Source organism: Lepisma saccharinum, chromosome 1 (genome assembly GCF_977018435.1).
Source record: "Lepisma saccharinum chromosome 1, izLepSacc3.1, whole genome shotgun sequence".
Classification (NCBI taxonomy): domain Eukaryota; kingdom Metazoa; phylum Arthropoda; class Insecta; order Zygentoma; family Lepismatidae; genus Lepisma; species Lepisma saccharinum.
The window spans coordinates 102,822,560-102,840,623 of NC_139229.1; the positions used below are offsets into that span (position 1 = coordinate 102,822,560).

The 18,064-nt window shown below is 36.7% G+C and overlaps 3 protein-coding genes across 9 annotated transcripts in view; 1 reads left to right on the top strand and 2 right to left on the bottom strand.

The window, feature by feature from the left end:
- The window catches only part of LOC145998817 (uncharacterized), a 189,890-nt gene extending 173,766 nt beyond the window's left edge, over window positions 1-16,124 (top strand). For 4 of the 5 annotated variants that reach the window (XM_083135471.1, XM_083135479.1, XM_083135487.1 and 1 more), the window contains 2 exons: window positions 3,604-3,845; window positions 11,774-16,124. In XM_083135471.1, the coding sequence (XP_082991597.1) occupies window positions 3,604-3,845; window positions 11,774-12,194 (663 nt within the window). In that variant the 3' untranslated portion in view covers window positions 12,195-16,124. The remainder of the gene's footprint in view (window positions 1-3,603; window positions 3,846-11,773) is intronic. The other variant, XM_083135497.1, reaches the window with a different exon arrangement.
- LOC145998800 (uncharacterized) overlaps window positions 1-18,064 on the bottom strand; it is a 321,949-nt gene that overhangs the window by 292,847 nt on the left and 11,038 nt on the right. For all 3 annotated transcript variants that reach the window (XM_083135448.1, XM_083135409.1, XM_083135419.1), the window contains exon 2: window positions 7,014-7,074. In XM_083135448.1, coding sequence (XP_082991574.1) covers window positions 7,014-7,016 — 3 coding nt within the window. In that variant the 5' untranslated portion in view covers window positions 7,017-7,074. The remainder of the gene's footprint in view (window positions 1-7,013; window positions 7,075-18,064) is intronic.
- LOC145984633 (uncharacterized) lies at window positions 17,086-17,481 on the bottom strand. Its single transcript, XM_083118219.1, has one exon. The coding sequence runs from the start codon at window positions 17,479-17,481 to the stop codon at window positions 17,086-17,088; it is 396 nt and encodes a 131-aa protein (XP_082974345.1).

Sequence of the window (18,064 nt, forward strand, 5' to 3'; positions counted from 1 at the left end):
ATTTTTGCTGTTGGTTTATTGTGAGATGGATGATTTGGTTGTGTAATGTATTTAAATACGTAATGTATGCTGTATATAATATTTATTAAAGAAACTTTGAATACGTGCACAATTTAGTGTCCACGGCTTGGGCATTTATGTTTGCGAGTATCCATTCATCATTTTCATCATCCCATCACGCATCCCCATCTTCGAAAATTAGCCAAGAGTGGCACAAGAAGCGAAGTAAAATAAAGCAAATCAATAATAATAACAACAATAATAATGTTATAATAACATTATTAGTAACATTATTATTAACATTATTTTTATTAACATTATTATTGTTAAAATTATTATTATTATTATTATTATTATTATTGGTACGTTTATCCTGGTACTTGCCTCTCCCCCGACAAGAATTCGTGGTTGCGCCTCTACATCAGTCCCAACCGTTTAATTTATAGTGAACACACAATTTCGGTTTCAGTGAACCTAAAAAAATAAAATGTTCATGTTATCATTGTTAGCGGGGCCTCCCCGATGGCGTAGTTGTAACGTCATCGACTTGTAATCAAAGGATCCAGGGTTCGATATTTGGTGGAAGCACATAGCGGATCTGACCCTACTTTAAACTGTAGGCCCAGTCCCGATTAAGCCATCTGTGTATAAAGTGGACTTAAAAACTCAAACCAAACTTATCACTGCTAACATCGTAAGTACTTGCAGACTGAAGAAAGTGGTTTCCTGCCTGGTTTTTATGTCTCATACCGTTCTTATTTTATATTTTGTTTCATTTTAGATTCTATGCCAATCAAACTACTTCCTAAGGTCTTTCATTTCCGGTGTCACTACTAACTTCAATTCATGTTAAGGGAAGACATTTACATTTTAGTGAATTTCGGATATAGTGAACCAATTATCTGGAGCCGTGGGCAGGGGCGTGCCCAGAATTTTCGAAAGGGAGGGTTTTTTTGTACATTTTTTAAGTAGTCAGTCCTGCTTTTGCTATATTTTCCTGCCTTTGACGTTCTTTTTTTTTAACACTGGACCCACCTACCTCCCCCCCCCCCTTTGGCACGACACTGGCCGTGGGGATCCGTTATAAACGGCGTTAACTGTATACACAATACATCTATTCGTGTCTCAAAGTGCGAAGTTTATAGCAGGGCCGGCGGAAGGGGGGGGGGTCGAACCGTGCCACTGCCCAGAGCGGCAAATTTTCAGGTTGGCAATATTTGAAGAGAAGAAAAAATAAGCCTATTGAAAACTTGAAAGTTTTAATATTATATTATATAACTTGGGAGTTAATATATGCCAAACCACCGTTTTGAAGGAACATATCATAGTCTCACTTTAAAACCACTGAGTGCCACAAGGTGGAAAAGCAGATTCGATGCCTTAACTCCGAGGTCTATGATGAGCTCCTTCAAATAAATGGCGACAATAAAACTGTCCAAATGGTCGCACATGAAGCTCAGTGTATTTCAAACAAGTTGCGTGGCTTTACATTTCTTTGCTCACTAGCAAATGTCTTCAAAACATTAATCTACGATGTGTTAGATGCTGTTAGATGATTTCTTGCAAACATATCAGCGCTTTGAAAAAAGCAGGAGTGATGAAACATTTCAATGTTTCTTAGGCGCCACTTGGCAGCCTGGCAGGGCCTCTTCCTCCACTCGTGAGGCGTCGGGGGGGGGGGGGGGGCGACCTGTGAGTCCCGGTTGATGAGAAAGAATTGGCATCGAATTTAGATATAGATGATCCAAAGATAGGCAACAATATACAGGGCCGAAATCGAAAGAAGAAGCAGTTTCAGTATGATGAAACTGTTGAAGATCCACAAAAATGGTACAAAGTTGATTCTTATTACCAGGCCCTAGACGATATTTTAACTCTAAGAGAAAGATTAGAGAGGCTTAAACATCATAGTGAATTTTCAATTTATTTTAGGATATATTTTGTCTGAAAACTGTAGAAACCTTGCCGGAATGTTAACACATGAAGGGTACTGAATTAAAAGATGAACAAAAATTGCTTTCGGCTATAATAGAACAATTAGACCAAAGGAGACCTTAAACTAATAAAGGGTCATGATTTTGCACCTAATGTGAGTGTAGAACTTCGAATTTATTAACTTTATCGGTAACCGTAGCAAGTGGCGAACAAAGTTTTTTTTTTTAATTAAGGCTAATAAAAATACTATCTTCGGTCAATCATGTCTGAAACACGCTTGTTTCCATTTTATACAAGATAGCACTATACGAAAAAGAATATTACATGCAAAGGTAAAGTTCCCTGTACGTATAGCACCATGTCAGCAAGGCACATTTAGAGGATGTGGGGGTAGGGCCACACACATTCTCGATCTCGGCCATTTTGTAGGTGATGTGATCAGCACCACTCTCCGGCCGCCTTTACCTCCCAGGGTTGCCACAGGTACCCATTAATTTGAGGCTGGGTGAACCCCAAAGCCGCTTTATGTGGGGACAACGCAGGGAAGAATTCAGACCTTAGATCACCCACGCGGGAGATCCGAGAATATTACATGTAATTATTTTTAAAATCCAATCATATATCACAGACCTACAACGGCAAAAAATATTCTGGTGACATGCACTCTGCTACTTGCCATTCGAAATACTGTAGTCACAGGCACGTATTTAGATTGATTGATTGATTGAGTTGGTGTTTTAAGTCCACTTTATGCACAGTAAGGCTAATCGGGACTGGACCTAAAGTTTAAAGTGGGATCCGAACCACTATGTGCCTCCACAGGGTATCGAACCTGGTGTCTCAGAAATAATAATAATAAATAAATAATATAAACGTTTAAATTAAAATAATTATATTAAACTAAAATAATAATAGTAATAAATATTAAATTAATATTGTATTGCTATTATTACATTAATAGGTAAAAAACGGTGCAAGGATAGAGATATAAAAGCATGTATTCATTATCTAGCGTGTAGTTAAGATCGCTAAAATGTGTATTAAACAGCTGCCCTGGCAAGGAAATTAATGTCAAATAGATAAAGAATTGAATATTAAAGAACGAGAAAGAATGTTAGATCCAGTTCACGAAAATTAAAGTTTCAGATTAATATATTTTGTTCTGTCATTCAAAGTTCGGCGGAAATAAATAACCCTCGATTTCACAGCAAATGCTAAACATGTATATTTATTTTCATTGTTTATTGTTAGTTCTTGATAAGTCTTTCGGCGGAGGGAAAGGGGGAGGTCCGGAACCTTCGGCTTCGCCCCTAAATAATTATGTTGTTCTTATGCAACAAAAGAGTCATTGTACTACGTTAGCTTTTGTTTAGATACACACATACATCAAATTAATGTTAAATAAAGGAATTATAAAAACTAAATATTTACTGCCTTCAAGTAAATTGAAACAAATAGCCTTCGATTGTACAATAAATGTTAAGCAATGCATATTTTCATTATTTAATTTTTTGTACTTGTTAAGTCTTTTGGGCGCGGACCCCTCCCGTAAATGCCTCCTTGTGTATATTTGAATAAACTTGTCATTTCCCCCAAAATCCTGCTTCCATTATATTGTGAAAGTAATATGTTGTTCTTTATGTAACGGCCTCGTTCTTTTCTTTCCAGCCGAATGCTAGGATGTCTGAGAGCTTCTCTGTGTATTGTCCAAGCGAAAAGATCGACAGTCTAAGGTTAGTGGCAGAGGAGGACATTCTAATTGATTGGACCAAGCCAATCTACCTTAACTTCACCCACAAGTGCATCATGGACAAGTTGGCCGAGCTCTATGAGTCTATAGGTGTAATGGAGCCAATCCTCGGGGATATTTACATTTGCGAGGAGAACTCGGAGGACTTTGAACTAGACGAGTAAGTGTCTATAGCGTTAGACATTTCAGCACCTTAACGTACAGGGTGTCCACATAGAAAATTCTCTCCTTTCAAGTTGAATCGCCATGGTCTCGTTCTCTTAACATGCCGAGTGAATCATTCTGACAACGCTGAAATTAGCGACACCAGACTGGAACCAATTGTCATGATATCAAAGAGACGAGCACATGGGATAAAATTAGTTGGCCTTCTCATACACCATAATTTTACCTTTAGTATAAATTATGCCCTTGTATAAATAGTAGAGAAGCATCGTTCCGCTTGTATGAATAGTGTAAAAGCAGCGCTCCACTTGTATAAATAATGTAGCAGCACTGCTCCACTGGTATAAACAATGCAGGAACAAGGCTCCACTAGTATAAATGGTGCACGGGTACAACTCCGTTATTATAAATAGTGAAGGACCACAACTTCATTGTATGAGCAGCTCCGTTAGTATAAATAGCGCTGGAGATTGGCTCCGCTAATACAAACAGCACAGGAGAATAGCTCCACTAGTATTAAGAGCACATCAGAATTGCTCTGCTATTATAAAGAACACACACACGAATCGCTCCGCTAGTATAAAAACACAGGAGAATAGCTCTGTAGGTGTAAACATCACACGAGAACCGACGAATCGCTCCAAAAATCTAAATAGAGCAAGAACACTGCCTCTCCAATAACAATACAGGAGCACTGCTCGATTGATATAAACAAAACATTCAATTAATATAAATAGCGTTGAAGCAATGCTTCACTAGTAAAGACAATGCAGAAGCACAGTTCTACTAGTATAAATGGTAAAAGTGCACTGTTCTGCAAGAATAAATGGTATAAAAACACCCCTCTTAGTGCATGAACAACGCTCTGCTGAAGCGTGCAGCTCGTGAAATGCTCCGTTAGTATAACTAGAAATTGAACACCGCTCCAGTAGGCTCGTAGCTAGAATTGATCTCCAGGGGGGGCTCACGGGTTATCAAGGGGGGCTTTGTAAACCAAGTCCATTTTTTAAAAAAATTAACAGTATTAAATGAAGTTAAATTATGTGTGTGTGTGAGCGGATCATTAAGTTATATAAAATTTATAAATATCACACAAATACTACATTTTTCTACATATTTTAAAACAGCTCCTTGAGTGTTAATTGGCTGATACTGAAATCATTCCTTAGACACTCCATACTACTTTAGATGATACAGATATTTATATCACACACAAGAAATGCACAATATTCAATCACAGTACCTACAGCACATTCCACCCCTGGCGGAAGCAATGAAACTCCCCTTCGTTCCCAAAACTTGGGAGTTGTTGACCTTTGATGCAGATGCAAAGGGAATTTGCATGATGACATCAAAGTCACACATTTCTGTCTAAACAGAAGGTCGCAACAGGGGTATTGAAAGTACAGATAAAGAGGCTCCCCTATGAAGAAACTTTCTAAAGTCTAGAGAAGAAAATCAGAGAAGAGAATCTTCTAAATACTTGCAGCTACTTAGACTTCAGCTCATAAACAAGATGAGCGAATGTAATAGCTGCTGTTCATGTTCTGTTGATTTATCCCTAATGTTGTGAGCTATCTACATTTTCACTCTTCACTGCAAACATATTGTGGCCGCGGTGGCTCAGTCGGTAACGCGTCTGACTACCATGCTCAAGGTCCCGGGTTCGATCCCCGGCCGGTTCAAATCCGGGAACTTTTCTAACGGTGAAAGCGGCCCCGGCGCCCACCCAGCGTCGAATAACATGGGTACCTGGGGGAAACCCTGGGGGGTAAAGGCGGTTAGGGGCGTGATGCTGATCACATCACCCCCACTCACGACCGGATCAAGAAAGTGTGGGGCGTTACCCCCACACCCCTATACGCCTTCATGGCGTGGTGCTATGCACAGGGGAACACTTTACCTTTTACTGCAAACATATTATACAAAAAAAAGTTTTACCTAATGTCAAAGGGGGCTGATGGCAGTGACAGGGAGGGCTGAGCCACCCTGGCCCCTGCCTGGCTACGAGCCTGCGCTCCAGTAGTGTAAATTGTGCAGAAGCACCATTCTGTTAGTGTAAATAGTACAGAAGTATGATGGGTTGTTTGTCTCGTCTTGAACTTTTTTATTGCTCTCGTACCAATTTATAAATGTTGATGTGGTTCTTGGTCTATTTCGAAATCTAGGCAAGTCTAAAAGAAGATACACACGTATCAATGTACAATGTCTAGTAAGAATGTGCTTAATAATACCACAACAGCATAGCATATAATTTAAACTGTCATTGAGAGAGAGTAAGGTGATAGGTAATAAATATATTTTGAATATGAAATCAAGTGTCACTTGGACATTCTTCAAATTATGTAAAGAATTTCATGTAGAATTATGTTGTTTTGAATTTAAATTTAAAATTTTGGGTGCGTCAGTACTATTTTTGCACCCATCACACTATGCGGGGTCCAGCCCCTTATCATAACAAAACTAAAAGCGTGTCTGAAAACTAAAATATCTTTACCTTGGTTAAAAGCTGAGACTGTAAAGGGGCACTCAGCATATATAGGACAAGAAACAGGACAACGCACAAAATTATACTGGCCATAGGGCCAGACGTCAGAGCCTCGTTAGTCTTCAAAATGCAGTCCAGTGTGTACTATGTGGAAGTGAGGTTGACAATTGGGTGTACTAAACGGAAGGATCACCCCTTACACCCCAGAATTATGTTCTTAAACTTCTGAATCATAAATTCATCAGTTCCCTGTTAACATTTGTGTTTCTTATACTAAATTAAGGGAACTTTCCATGTGGATACTCTGTATGTATTATTATTGTTGTTATTATTATTATTATTTAGTTTGTTCAGAAGTATATCTCTCTACAATTTTTAAGAGGCATGACATGAAAAATTATCTGTGCTCAAGATTTATTCTCACAGTAATATTCCAAGGTTGAATTAGATATATAGTTGACTTCTACACACTGCCATCTAGTGATGAGGTCAAGAGTATATAAGATATCAATACTGGTTCTATGAAATAGTCAAGTTCATATTTATTTCTGTAGCTGGAACTAGTGCAGGAAAGAGTTGGAGTGTTGGACTTACTCAGAGGCGGAACAATTGGTTGATAAGATTCCCCAGGGAAAAACAGGCACATTACAGTTTATACTTTGCTTCAACACTTACCATGCAGTGTTTTCAATACAGTAGCTCCAAAACCACATGTAGCACACAGATATCAGCAGGCCTAGAAAAGTAAAAAATATGCATTAGGTAAAAAAAGAAAGAAAATCAAAGCAATAAAGAATGTAGAAATATTATAAACAATTGATACTTTATATTACGGGTTGATAATTTAAAAAAAACTAATAAAACTTTTCTTTTAATGTTTTAAACAAATAAAACATTTGAAACACATGCGAATAAGAATTATTTTCTAAAAAAGGTTGATAAGGAATCTCATAATCATCCATGGAAGGACTGAGTTTCTAGTTGTAGAGTACACACCTGATTATAATCTTATATCTATTAGCATACTTGTAAATCTTGTATGTAGGCTGTTTGACAAGATTAAACTATTCCACAGTTGCCTACTCTATCCCTGTAGTAGCTGCTCTGTTTTCCAAAATATAACATTTTTTGTGAATTAGCATTTATTTACATTGGCATTAACAACAACATACCGGTAAATGCGTTTTAAATCCTTTTTTAAAATTCATGTCAATCGTGTATAATATTCTAGATCAGGGGTTCCCAAATTTTATCATTGCACGGTGCCTGTTGTATTTCACTATTTTACCGCAGTGCCAAAGTCAGAATATAGGCCTATCTAACACTTGCAACACTCAGTTAGTGTGGTTAGGTTGCTTGCCTTAAGTTAAGAAATAAACACATATTTCAAATTCAGAAACATTTTATGTGTTAAAAGCACAAAATAAGCACATAATTGGAACAATCATATCTAAAACCATGTGTAGACTAACAAGCAAGTGTCATTTCAGTGAAAATAATAAAACCTTTTGCAGCACCAAAGGGCACACTTTTGGAACCACTGGCCTAAATGTATTGCGTTGTTGCATCTTGCAAGATGTTAAATACTTCAAAACTCTACATTACACATAAAAATACTTCGGCTGTACGATTTCTTATATTCATCAGATGATTATGATAAAATCAAACTACTTTCAGAAAATATTACTAATTCGCTTCTGGGTTTAATAAATGGGACAAGTAAGTGCCCTGAAGATATGTCTCAGCATACCGAGAACTCTAGGTGAAAACCAGAGCATCTGGCCACCCTATGGTAGAAGGACCTGCCCAGTGAGCAAATTAAACTTTTGTCAGGGGATGCCTTCCACTGCTGGATCTATGTCAACACCGAGGCTACTTGCACCTCTCTCGTAACATGGAGTAACCCAGTGGAGGCACATAGTGGTTTGGATCCCATTTAAACTGTAGATCCAGTCCCAACTAGCCTTATTGTGCACAGAGTGGACATAAAACATCAAATCAATCAATCAGTCGTAACATGGGGACATGAGCCCCTTAGCAAAAACACAACTGATGTAGGTCATCAAATCAAAAGAACTATTGTAAAGCATAACTCCTTTTCGACAACACATTAGAACACAGCAAAGAATTAAAAATCAATTTTTCATTGATAGAAGCAGAACACACCGAAGAACCAATACCCCGGAGATAAAAGCTCATATCTGCATCAAGAAAAATTCAAGGTATCTGGTACTATGAGGATACATATAAAATAGGAACTGATTCCATTCTTTTAAAATGCGCTCACACTATCATTCACCAGTTGTCACAGAGAGGTGTGACCTTGAATGACGTCATGACATAAGCGCCACTGCTCTGGAACTATTCAGTTGGTGAGCGACTGAGAAGCAGCCATTTGTTTAGGACATGTATCTATAGAGTACCCAGCATGGATTTGAAACAATGAGTGGAAATTAGATTTTGTTTGACAAAATTGGAATTGTTTATGATCATGGGGTTGCCCAGTACCACTCTGATGCCACTGAAGAGGCATATGAAAACACAGCTTCGTGGTTGCCATATTCAATCAGACAATGAGCTGATTGAAATAATTATAATCGCCCAATAATTTGTTGTGTTATTACTATTAATATTATTATATTTTTTTATCTTGATTCATTGTGGAGTGGTTATTGAAATGAGTATATAAAGATTTTCTTTTTTAAAAAGCTTGAATGTATTGTTGGCAGGAATTAATATCATAATTCGTGGAAGGGAGGATTTATGAGATTTTTTGTGAACTTATAATTCAAGTTTTTGAGCCCACCCAATGTTTTTGAAAAGTTGGTGCCCCTGAATACGGTACAAGTTATAGTTGGTATTATCAGGCTATTTTTCTCAAATCATGCTAGAAATGGGTTTTTAACAGAAATAATGAAAAAAAAAACCTTCCAGAATATACGTGTAATTCAAGAGAGCTTATAATTTTGAAATGTGGCAGCAGTTAGGTCATTAATCACTTCCTTACACAGGGTAACTATCATGGCAAATCAAAGTTTCAGCTGTGATGATCAATTGGTGCAATAAATTTTTGTACATATAAAACATACACGGCAGAATTGATTACATTTTATTGAAATGCCTTGAAAGTAGAATAAGTTAATTGACTACTGTGGCATAATTTAATCAGCACTTTTTAATTATTTTTTTTTTTCATTTCACCAATTATAGTATATGCTCCTTGGTTTCATATTTGAAATAAATCACTACAATTGACTAAACAAGCTTTGCCAGAATTTCCATGAAACATTTGTGTCTTGCTCAACTTGTAAATCAGTGGGTGCGAGAAGATTTTACTTTTTAGGTTGGAAATGAAAGGATAACACACATGTACTACAGAATCTACTTTGGCCTTAAATTTGACACATGTTTGGCAAAATAGTTTTACAAAAGGAAATTGCAAACACTTTAGCTCCGCATGCCTTATGTGCTTTCATGTCATGGTGAAATGCACAAAGTAAAACTTTCCGTTATGTGTGTGTGTTTACAGAAAGGGCTAGCAGAGCTAATAAATATAGATTTTGAAGTAATTAGAAAACACACATTAGAACTTCTTACGTGTACACACACAGACACACTTCAAAAATTTCCAAAATTTCTCTTGCATTCATGATGTACATCATTTTCTGTATATTGGGTCCCTACAAGAGCAGAGTTTCGCACAAAATCTTGATAGATCAATCTCAATTAGGCACTGTAGTTTCAACTTGTTCCTTTGCATCACTGTGAAGTTCTGTTTACTTCTTTTCACATCAGCCTTGGATCTCTGTAGCTATGGAAACGCCTCCTTTCATTTCCTGCCACAGTCTGTTTACTAAGCGAGCAATATCAGCTCTAGAATACAAGATTAGAATCCACCTGGAAAGCTTATGTGCAGCAATGGGAAAAGTACAAAAATGTCTGCAACCCCCTTCCCACTCCTTGCTCCTAGTTCAAAACATGTTATATTAATAGGAAGAAATCAGGCACATATCTAGGGGTCCGAAAAAGTGTCTCAGATACATAGAAATATAAATGTTTTAATTAAGTAATTACATTAAACTAACTTAAAATAATATTAAGTATGTAAATTAATTAAAATCGCATTGCTAATATTAAATGATTAGGTAAAAAGATGGTATAAGAATAGAGATATAACAGCAGCTTACATGCTCATCCCTTACCTAAATGCAAAAAAGAGAGGGGTAGAAACCCTGAAGATGAATTTCTCAGTATATTACAACTTATTATGAAAGATGTTTAATCTTGTTAATAAAGTAAAATTAATTACCACTATATGCTATTTAAATTATATATTTGTAGGATATGGGGGGGGGAGGAGCTTCAGTACCCAGAGCCTGGCTACGTGCCTAACAAATAGATAATGAATTGAATATTTATTGAATAAAGTAAAGGTAAAGTGCTCCCCTGTGCTTAGCACCATGCCATGAAGGCGTATAGGGGGTGTGGGGGTAACGCCTCACATTTTCTTGATCCGGTCGTGAGTGGGGGTGATGTGATCAGCATCACGCCCGTAACCGCCTTTACCCCCCCCCCCCCCCCCCAGGGTTTCCCTCAGGTACCCATGTTATTCGACGCTGGGTGGGCGCCAGGGCCGCTTCCAACGTTAGGAAAGTTCCCGGATTTCAACCGGCCGGGGATCGAACCCAGGACCTTGAGCATGGTAGTCAGATGCGTTACCGACTGTAACAAAATTAATGTTACCAATCCAGTTGATGAAAAATATATACCTGATTAATATTTTAAGCATGTTAATATAAGTGGTAGTGTGCATCTTCTTTGGTACTGTCCTTCAAAGCTGTATAATGGAGATGTTTGAAATAGTTCATATGTCATACATTACTTCAGAAGATATCATCATTGCAGTGCCTACTGTGAATATCATAAAATTCGTGGTTGCAGTAATGAAGAAATGGCAACAGACTGCCTAAATGATACTTTTTGTAGTTTCAAAAAATTGAGAATGGGGAACACCAAAGAGTTAAGTTGGGTTTCTTGTTTTCAGTGCACTTTATGTATGCACAGATATGCTAATCAGTACCAGACCTACAATTTAAAATAGGATCTGAACCACTGTGTAATGTGCCTCCACTCGGTATTGAACCCAAGACCCAGAAACAAAGATGTCTGCACAGAGTGTCACCAACCTTGCATCTAATCAAGAAGTCTCAGGTTTGATTCCCAGTGGAACTCAGTTAACGGTTTAGGATTGCACTTGTAGAGATCTAGTGAACTTTTTTATAAAAAAAAGGCTGCCAAATTTTGCTTTTGCCAATACTGAAAATTATTTCACAAACTTGATTTTTAAAAGCACCTCCTATAAGACATGCCAACTATTAAAAGAAGATATGGCTCTACCACTAGTGTTTCATAATGCTATATTTATTTTATTCCAGAATACCAGCAGATGCTGAGATGAAGCAACTGGAACCTCAACATGCTAAGTCAATTCACAAGCTGTATCCAGCTAGAGATATAGAAGGGGTGGAAATTTTTGAAAAACTTCTACATCGACTGCCAGCCTATGGAATTTTTTCAAAGGAAACAGGGGAATTGGCAGCATGGATGGTTCAAAGCTACTACGGTGCCATGTTCTCTATGCAGACGCTACCAGAGTTTCGGCGGAAAGGATATGGCATCCTTTTAGCTAAACGTCTCACCAAAGCTGTTAAGGAAAGAGGTTATGTGCCATTCGTCGTTATCCGGCCTGAAAATGTTGCTTCTCAGTCGCTATATACAAAGCTGGGGTTCAAAAGACACTATCAAACTGCACGAGCAGTTCTTCGACCATATGATGATTCCTCTACCGATAAGTGAATTCATTACTTTTTTTATTTATTAGACTAGGCTTCTTAAGTTTTATAATTCCTCTGGAAAGGAAAAAAATGTCATATGTTATGCCCTTACCCACAAGAGAGTGCCATTTTAACACATGAGGAAAAAAATGCTTGTGCTCGAGGAAAGAAGACATTTTTACGACTAGCCAAGCCTCAGCTCAGCTAACATCTGGTGATAAGAGCAAACCTGCTACAATATTGTCGGCAGTGGTTATTTCTTCTGGCACACCCATTATTTCTCACCTCTTCGCTAAGGTACTGCTTTGCAATTACACAACAGCTGAGCATCAGCACCTCACAATTATGTATAACTAAATAATTTCCCAATACTCAACTGTGCATTAACAGCAGGTAGTAAATCAAAATTTTTAAATTAACAAAAGGGTGATGTATGATGTGACATAGGAAGTGAAGTTAGGTTTGGTCGTATGTGATATGTTAAAAATCATGCTGAGATAAAGAAATTTCTTGAAAGAATTTAACTGAATAAAGAGCTTTTGTGATGAACGAGGACCAGAAAAAGTGAACTATCAAGGTGATTTCATGTTTAAATTTTAGAATATTGTAGATCCCTGCTGCAGGGCGGTGGGACATGTAGATCAACAAAGGCAAATGTTTGCTAACCCAGATCGAAATTGTGCTGAATGAATATGGTGCTCCATTGTATGAAAGAATGAAGCATATGTGTGTCACTAAACATTCCAAATATAGAAGTCCATGGAGTGAATTGGCAAGTGAAATCGAATTTTCTTAAAGGTATAATATGGAAAAATTATCACATGATATATACACATGCCTATTTTTAATTTTGAAAAAATATATCTAGTCATCTACACCTTAGAAAAAAGCAATAGATTTAGTAAGAGAAAAAGACAAAAACAATACGAAAAAATGGTATCGATATTAAAAATATGCTTTGTGTATGTGTGAATTTGCTGAATGATTAAACAGAAGGAATAATAAAAAGAGAAACATTACAAAATAAAATAGGAGACTTTAAATTGTCATAATGTAGAAATTTTTATAGAGCAAAACCTGTCAGTTACCAAGATGGGATTTATTGCTGATACATGATAGAAGTTTGACAGTTTATAACCTAAGTCATTTGCTTTGGAACCTATATGTACAAAACCTATTACATGCCCAATTTTTGAATAGCTAGGTATGGTTTTTAAAAAGATTTGGACACTGCCATTTCTGTCATAACATTCCATCTTTTTAAAAAATATATGTAGCTTCAAACATGGTATGCATTTACGGCGACTGTGTATGAACGTGAGCACTTATTGTATGTATGATGTGTATTGTTAATATTGGATAAACGTCTTACTAACATTCGTATGAATCAAAATAAATATCAAGAGCTGTGATCAAAGAACAAGGATCCAACAAGATTTTTTTTTCTTAAAGTATTCAAATATTTGAATATGGACATTTATTTATTTATTATCTAATGAGCCTGAAGTTAAGGCATACTCTTATTTTTTTAATTATACAAATGTACTTATTTAACTGCACCTTTCCCTTTCAATTTCTTTGGAGTATCATACATGTGCAGGTAGGAGGAGGGAGGTTCTGTCCTATTATGGGAATTTATAGCAGGGTCAAAATTAAAATGTAGCAACTATGGGGTTGGTCCTGCACCTTGACCATGCAGTCTAGAGTGTCATGCTTTTCTCTTGAGATATCGACCCGTGTATGGGACTAGCAGCCACCCACTATCGTGAGGAAAATGGGGAGCTATGAATGAGTAGTTGGAAAGTCAGTCATGGAAAGCCTAGAACAATGAATATGGTTTTGTCATGCTGACCATAACTGGTTGGCTGATCTCACACCTGAGTGAATGCATGAGTAGGATCAGGTAGGAGTGAGGCCAGAGTGGGTAGGTAGGCCCATGCCCTCAATGGGCTGTTTCGCCACAGGTTATTATTATTATTATTATTATAGCTATGGGGTTGGTCGGGTGTTACATATTCCATTAAACATGGAAGTCCACTTGCACAGCTCAATTCAAGTCTCAAGGTTGAGTTAGACTTACTGACTCAAGCTAAATTTATGTTTAAGGTTATACACTATCATAATTTTTCATAACCTTTTCTTTAACACAAAAAAGGGAGAAAGGCGTATATATGTAGAAGATCAACAAGCACCAGATTAACTTCGTATGGAATGTTAATTGGACATTATCCATTGTCTAGTGCTTTAAACTATACTGAGCCGTGGTAGCTCAGTCATTAGGGTGCATGACTATCATGCAAGAGACCCAGGTTCAATCCTTGGTGGGGGAGAACCAGGATCTCTTCCATCTGTTCAAGCAGATCCAGCATCATATAAAGTGGGTACCTAGAGGAAACTCTGGGGTAGTAAAGGTGGCCAGGGGTGTGGTACTGATCACATCACCCCACCTTCGGCCGTGATCAAGAAAGTGTAGGGTGCTAACTCGACACCCCCTGTACGCCTTCATGGCAAGATGCAAATCACAGAGGAGCACTTTACTTTACTTTAAGCTATACTTATTGTGTTGGAATAAGTATAGTTTAAAACACTACACAATGGATAATGTCCAATTAACATACCTTACTATTCTAGAACCAGTGTCACTAAGATTCAGATTAACTTATTTACCCTCCCTCCTTTCTTTCTCCTTGGTTTTACAAAATTTCAGAGTTAATTGTTATATGATATGCAGATGAAACTTAGTCACAATATTTTAGATTAAAAAATGTGTTTGAACTTGAATTTTCTTTGAATTCCTAATCTAGACTGTTTTGTTGGATCAAGTACATTAACAATTTGAAATTTAAAAATCACCCATGTTTTCATGTAACATTAGATAACAAGTTGGAGAAAATATTTTATCCTTAAATAAATAAAATATGGCTCAAGTATGTTCGTAGGAAATATGAGTGAATGTTGAAAGTTTTGAATTGTATAAGAGTATGATGCAAAACTTTGACCCAGTTTTGTGGTATGTGTATATACTGAACATGGAAATCCACCTACTTTTGGGTTCAATATTCTGTTGTAAATGTGGATGTCGAGTTATAGGTAAAAACTCGACACACAGACACATATTTCAGTTACTGTTAAAATTGCAAAATGAATGACATTATCAGTAAAACTGTATTATCAACAAGAGGATAAATACATAGTGATAAAATAAATGCTCTGTAACTAGAATATGTTAATTCAAGGCAGTTATTTCAACACAATTTTAAAATAATACATTTCTGACATATTAAAAAGAACTATGAACTAAGAGTATTTTTTGTTTTCTTAATTACATTTACTATTTGTTCTTTGCATGTTGTTTTATTTTTGTATTGCAAGAACCAGAAAAAAATGTGTAAGTGTAATTATAGTCCCTATGTAGTTTCCTTTTCAAAACCATAACAACAACATTCCAAGTTGGTTATCCAAAAACAAAACTAGGTCAAAATAAATTATCTCAATTTTGTACATGATGAATGCTAGTAACTGTAAAATGAAATTACATGTGCATACACAGTTTCTACGGAACTCTTAGAAAGCAAATTTGTATTGCTAATATGACAATTACAATACATGCCACACATGTGGTATACAATTTCATGGACATGATATTTTTCATGTCCTAACTACAAGAGCACAAATATATATATCTGGGTTAGCAGACATGTCATTTGTTCTATGCTTGGTGCGTGCACCTTGTTTTGAAGTGCATTTCAAGTGGAAGCTCTGAAGCAGCTTCTGTAGTTTCCAATCATATCGTAATGTTACATGAGAGAGAATTGGATGTGATAGATTTTTTTCTTCCTTGAAACATTTTTTGATCTCATTATAGAGAGTCAAAAGAAAAGTATGGAATTTTCAGAAAAAAAATAATAAAGAAGAGAATCACTGCCTTGTTGTTGTTGTGAGGAAATAAAATGCCTTGAACATTATCTGTGTTTTCATTTAGAAGTTGGTACAGCAAGAGAAATTTCAAGTTGCAACCCAAACAGCACAAATCTCCAAGTGGCATCTATAGGATATCCACAATGTCCCGGTCAGATCAATGGACATTCCATTCTGAATATCCAGACAACCTTCCATTCTGGATATCCAGAGGATCTCCCATCTTAAATATTCATGGGATATGCGGTATTACGCCCACGTGTTATCAAAAAAAAAATGATATAAATGTTTTGATATCTGTGTAAATATTCAGTCATAGTATCTAGTCTCAAGTTAATTATGTTAGGATTCTAATTCTGTGATGCAGCACTCATGACTTAGAAACATCACCCAACAGAATTGCATCATTTGAAGGTTCATTGCCTTTTCAGTGAGTCACACATGCATGTAAGGACATGTGAAACTTTCTTTGCCACGAGGTTTTCTTTGTGTCTCGAACACAACACCAGTTTGCATTAAAGACATTACAGTGCCTAGCCGTGCGAGTGCAGAATAAGCTCAAATTTGGTGCATACTCTGATTATCATGGACACACGTGTGAATACAAAGCATATTTTGGATGTGTAGATGAGTGTGTGTGAGAGAGAGAGAGAGAGAGAGAGAGAGAAAGTGCAGTATTTGTTACAAGCATATGTGTAAACGAGGTCTTTGATATGCATAAATCTAGTCCAAGAATGTTATTTTCATATCCAAAGAATGTGCAAAAAATATCAGGTCCAATTTTAGTCCAGAATATAAAAATGAATGAATGAAAAAATGAAAAAAATGAAAAATGAACAATGAAAAAAACGCATCCAGATAACGTCCTGATCACGTGAACCTAATGTCCCGAAACATGTCCAAAAGTCATCCATAGAATGTCCAAAACATGTCCAAAAGTCATCCATACTTACATACTCCTTGGCTCTACGGCCCTCTGAGAGTATTGGCCTCCTTCAGGATCTTCGCCCATTCTTCTCTATCCTCCAGTTTCTAACTTTAAGCTCCTTCAAGTCTCTCTCTACATCCTCCAGCCATCTCAGTCTAGGTCTTCCTACTTTTCTCTTTCCTCCAGGTCTTCCATCCAACACTCGTTTTAACAATGTGTCTTCATTCATCCTTATAATATGCCCTAACCATTGTAGTCTTCTTCGTCTAATATATGCTACTATGTTCAAGTCTTTGTATAAATCATACAGTTCCTGGTTTGATCTTATTCTCCAGTATCCATTCTCTACCACTGGTCCATATACTCGTCGTAATATCCTCCTTTCCCACATATTTAAAATCATCATGTCACTTTCTGTTAGGGACCATGTCTCACTCCCATACATCACAACTGACTTTATCATAGTCTTATATATTTTTATTTTAACTTTCTTGCTGATTGCTCTAGACATAAAAATGTGTCATAGACTATAGTAGCTTCTATTATCTGCAACGAGTCTGGTTTTGATTTCTTCCCGTTTCATTTTTTTGCTGGTATCAAGGAGTCCAGGTAATAGAAGCTATTAACCTCTTCAAACTGCAAATTATTTACATTTAATATCTGTCTCCTGAGGATGCTTTTTGCGACTCTCATGTGTTTAGTCTTTTGTTGATTTATCAGTAGTCCTGCTGTTTGTGCTGCTTCTTGTATTTGTGTGGTTACTTCTTCAATTGCTTTCACTGACCGTCCGAGCATCACAACGTCTTCAGCATAAGCTATATGTTGTCTTGTTCTATTTAATATAGTTCCATTGGGGTTTGTTTCTGTGTTTCTTATTACTTTTTCCAAAACTGAATTAAACAGAATAGTTGATAAGGCGTCTCCTTGCTTTAAACCTTTTCTGACCTGAAATGCTCTGACATTTGTCCTTGTATTTTGACTTCGCTAGTGGAATTGTCTAACGTCATTTTAATCAAATTCACTAAGGAATGCCAAACTCCTTTAAG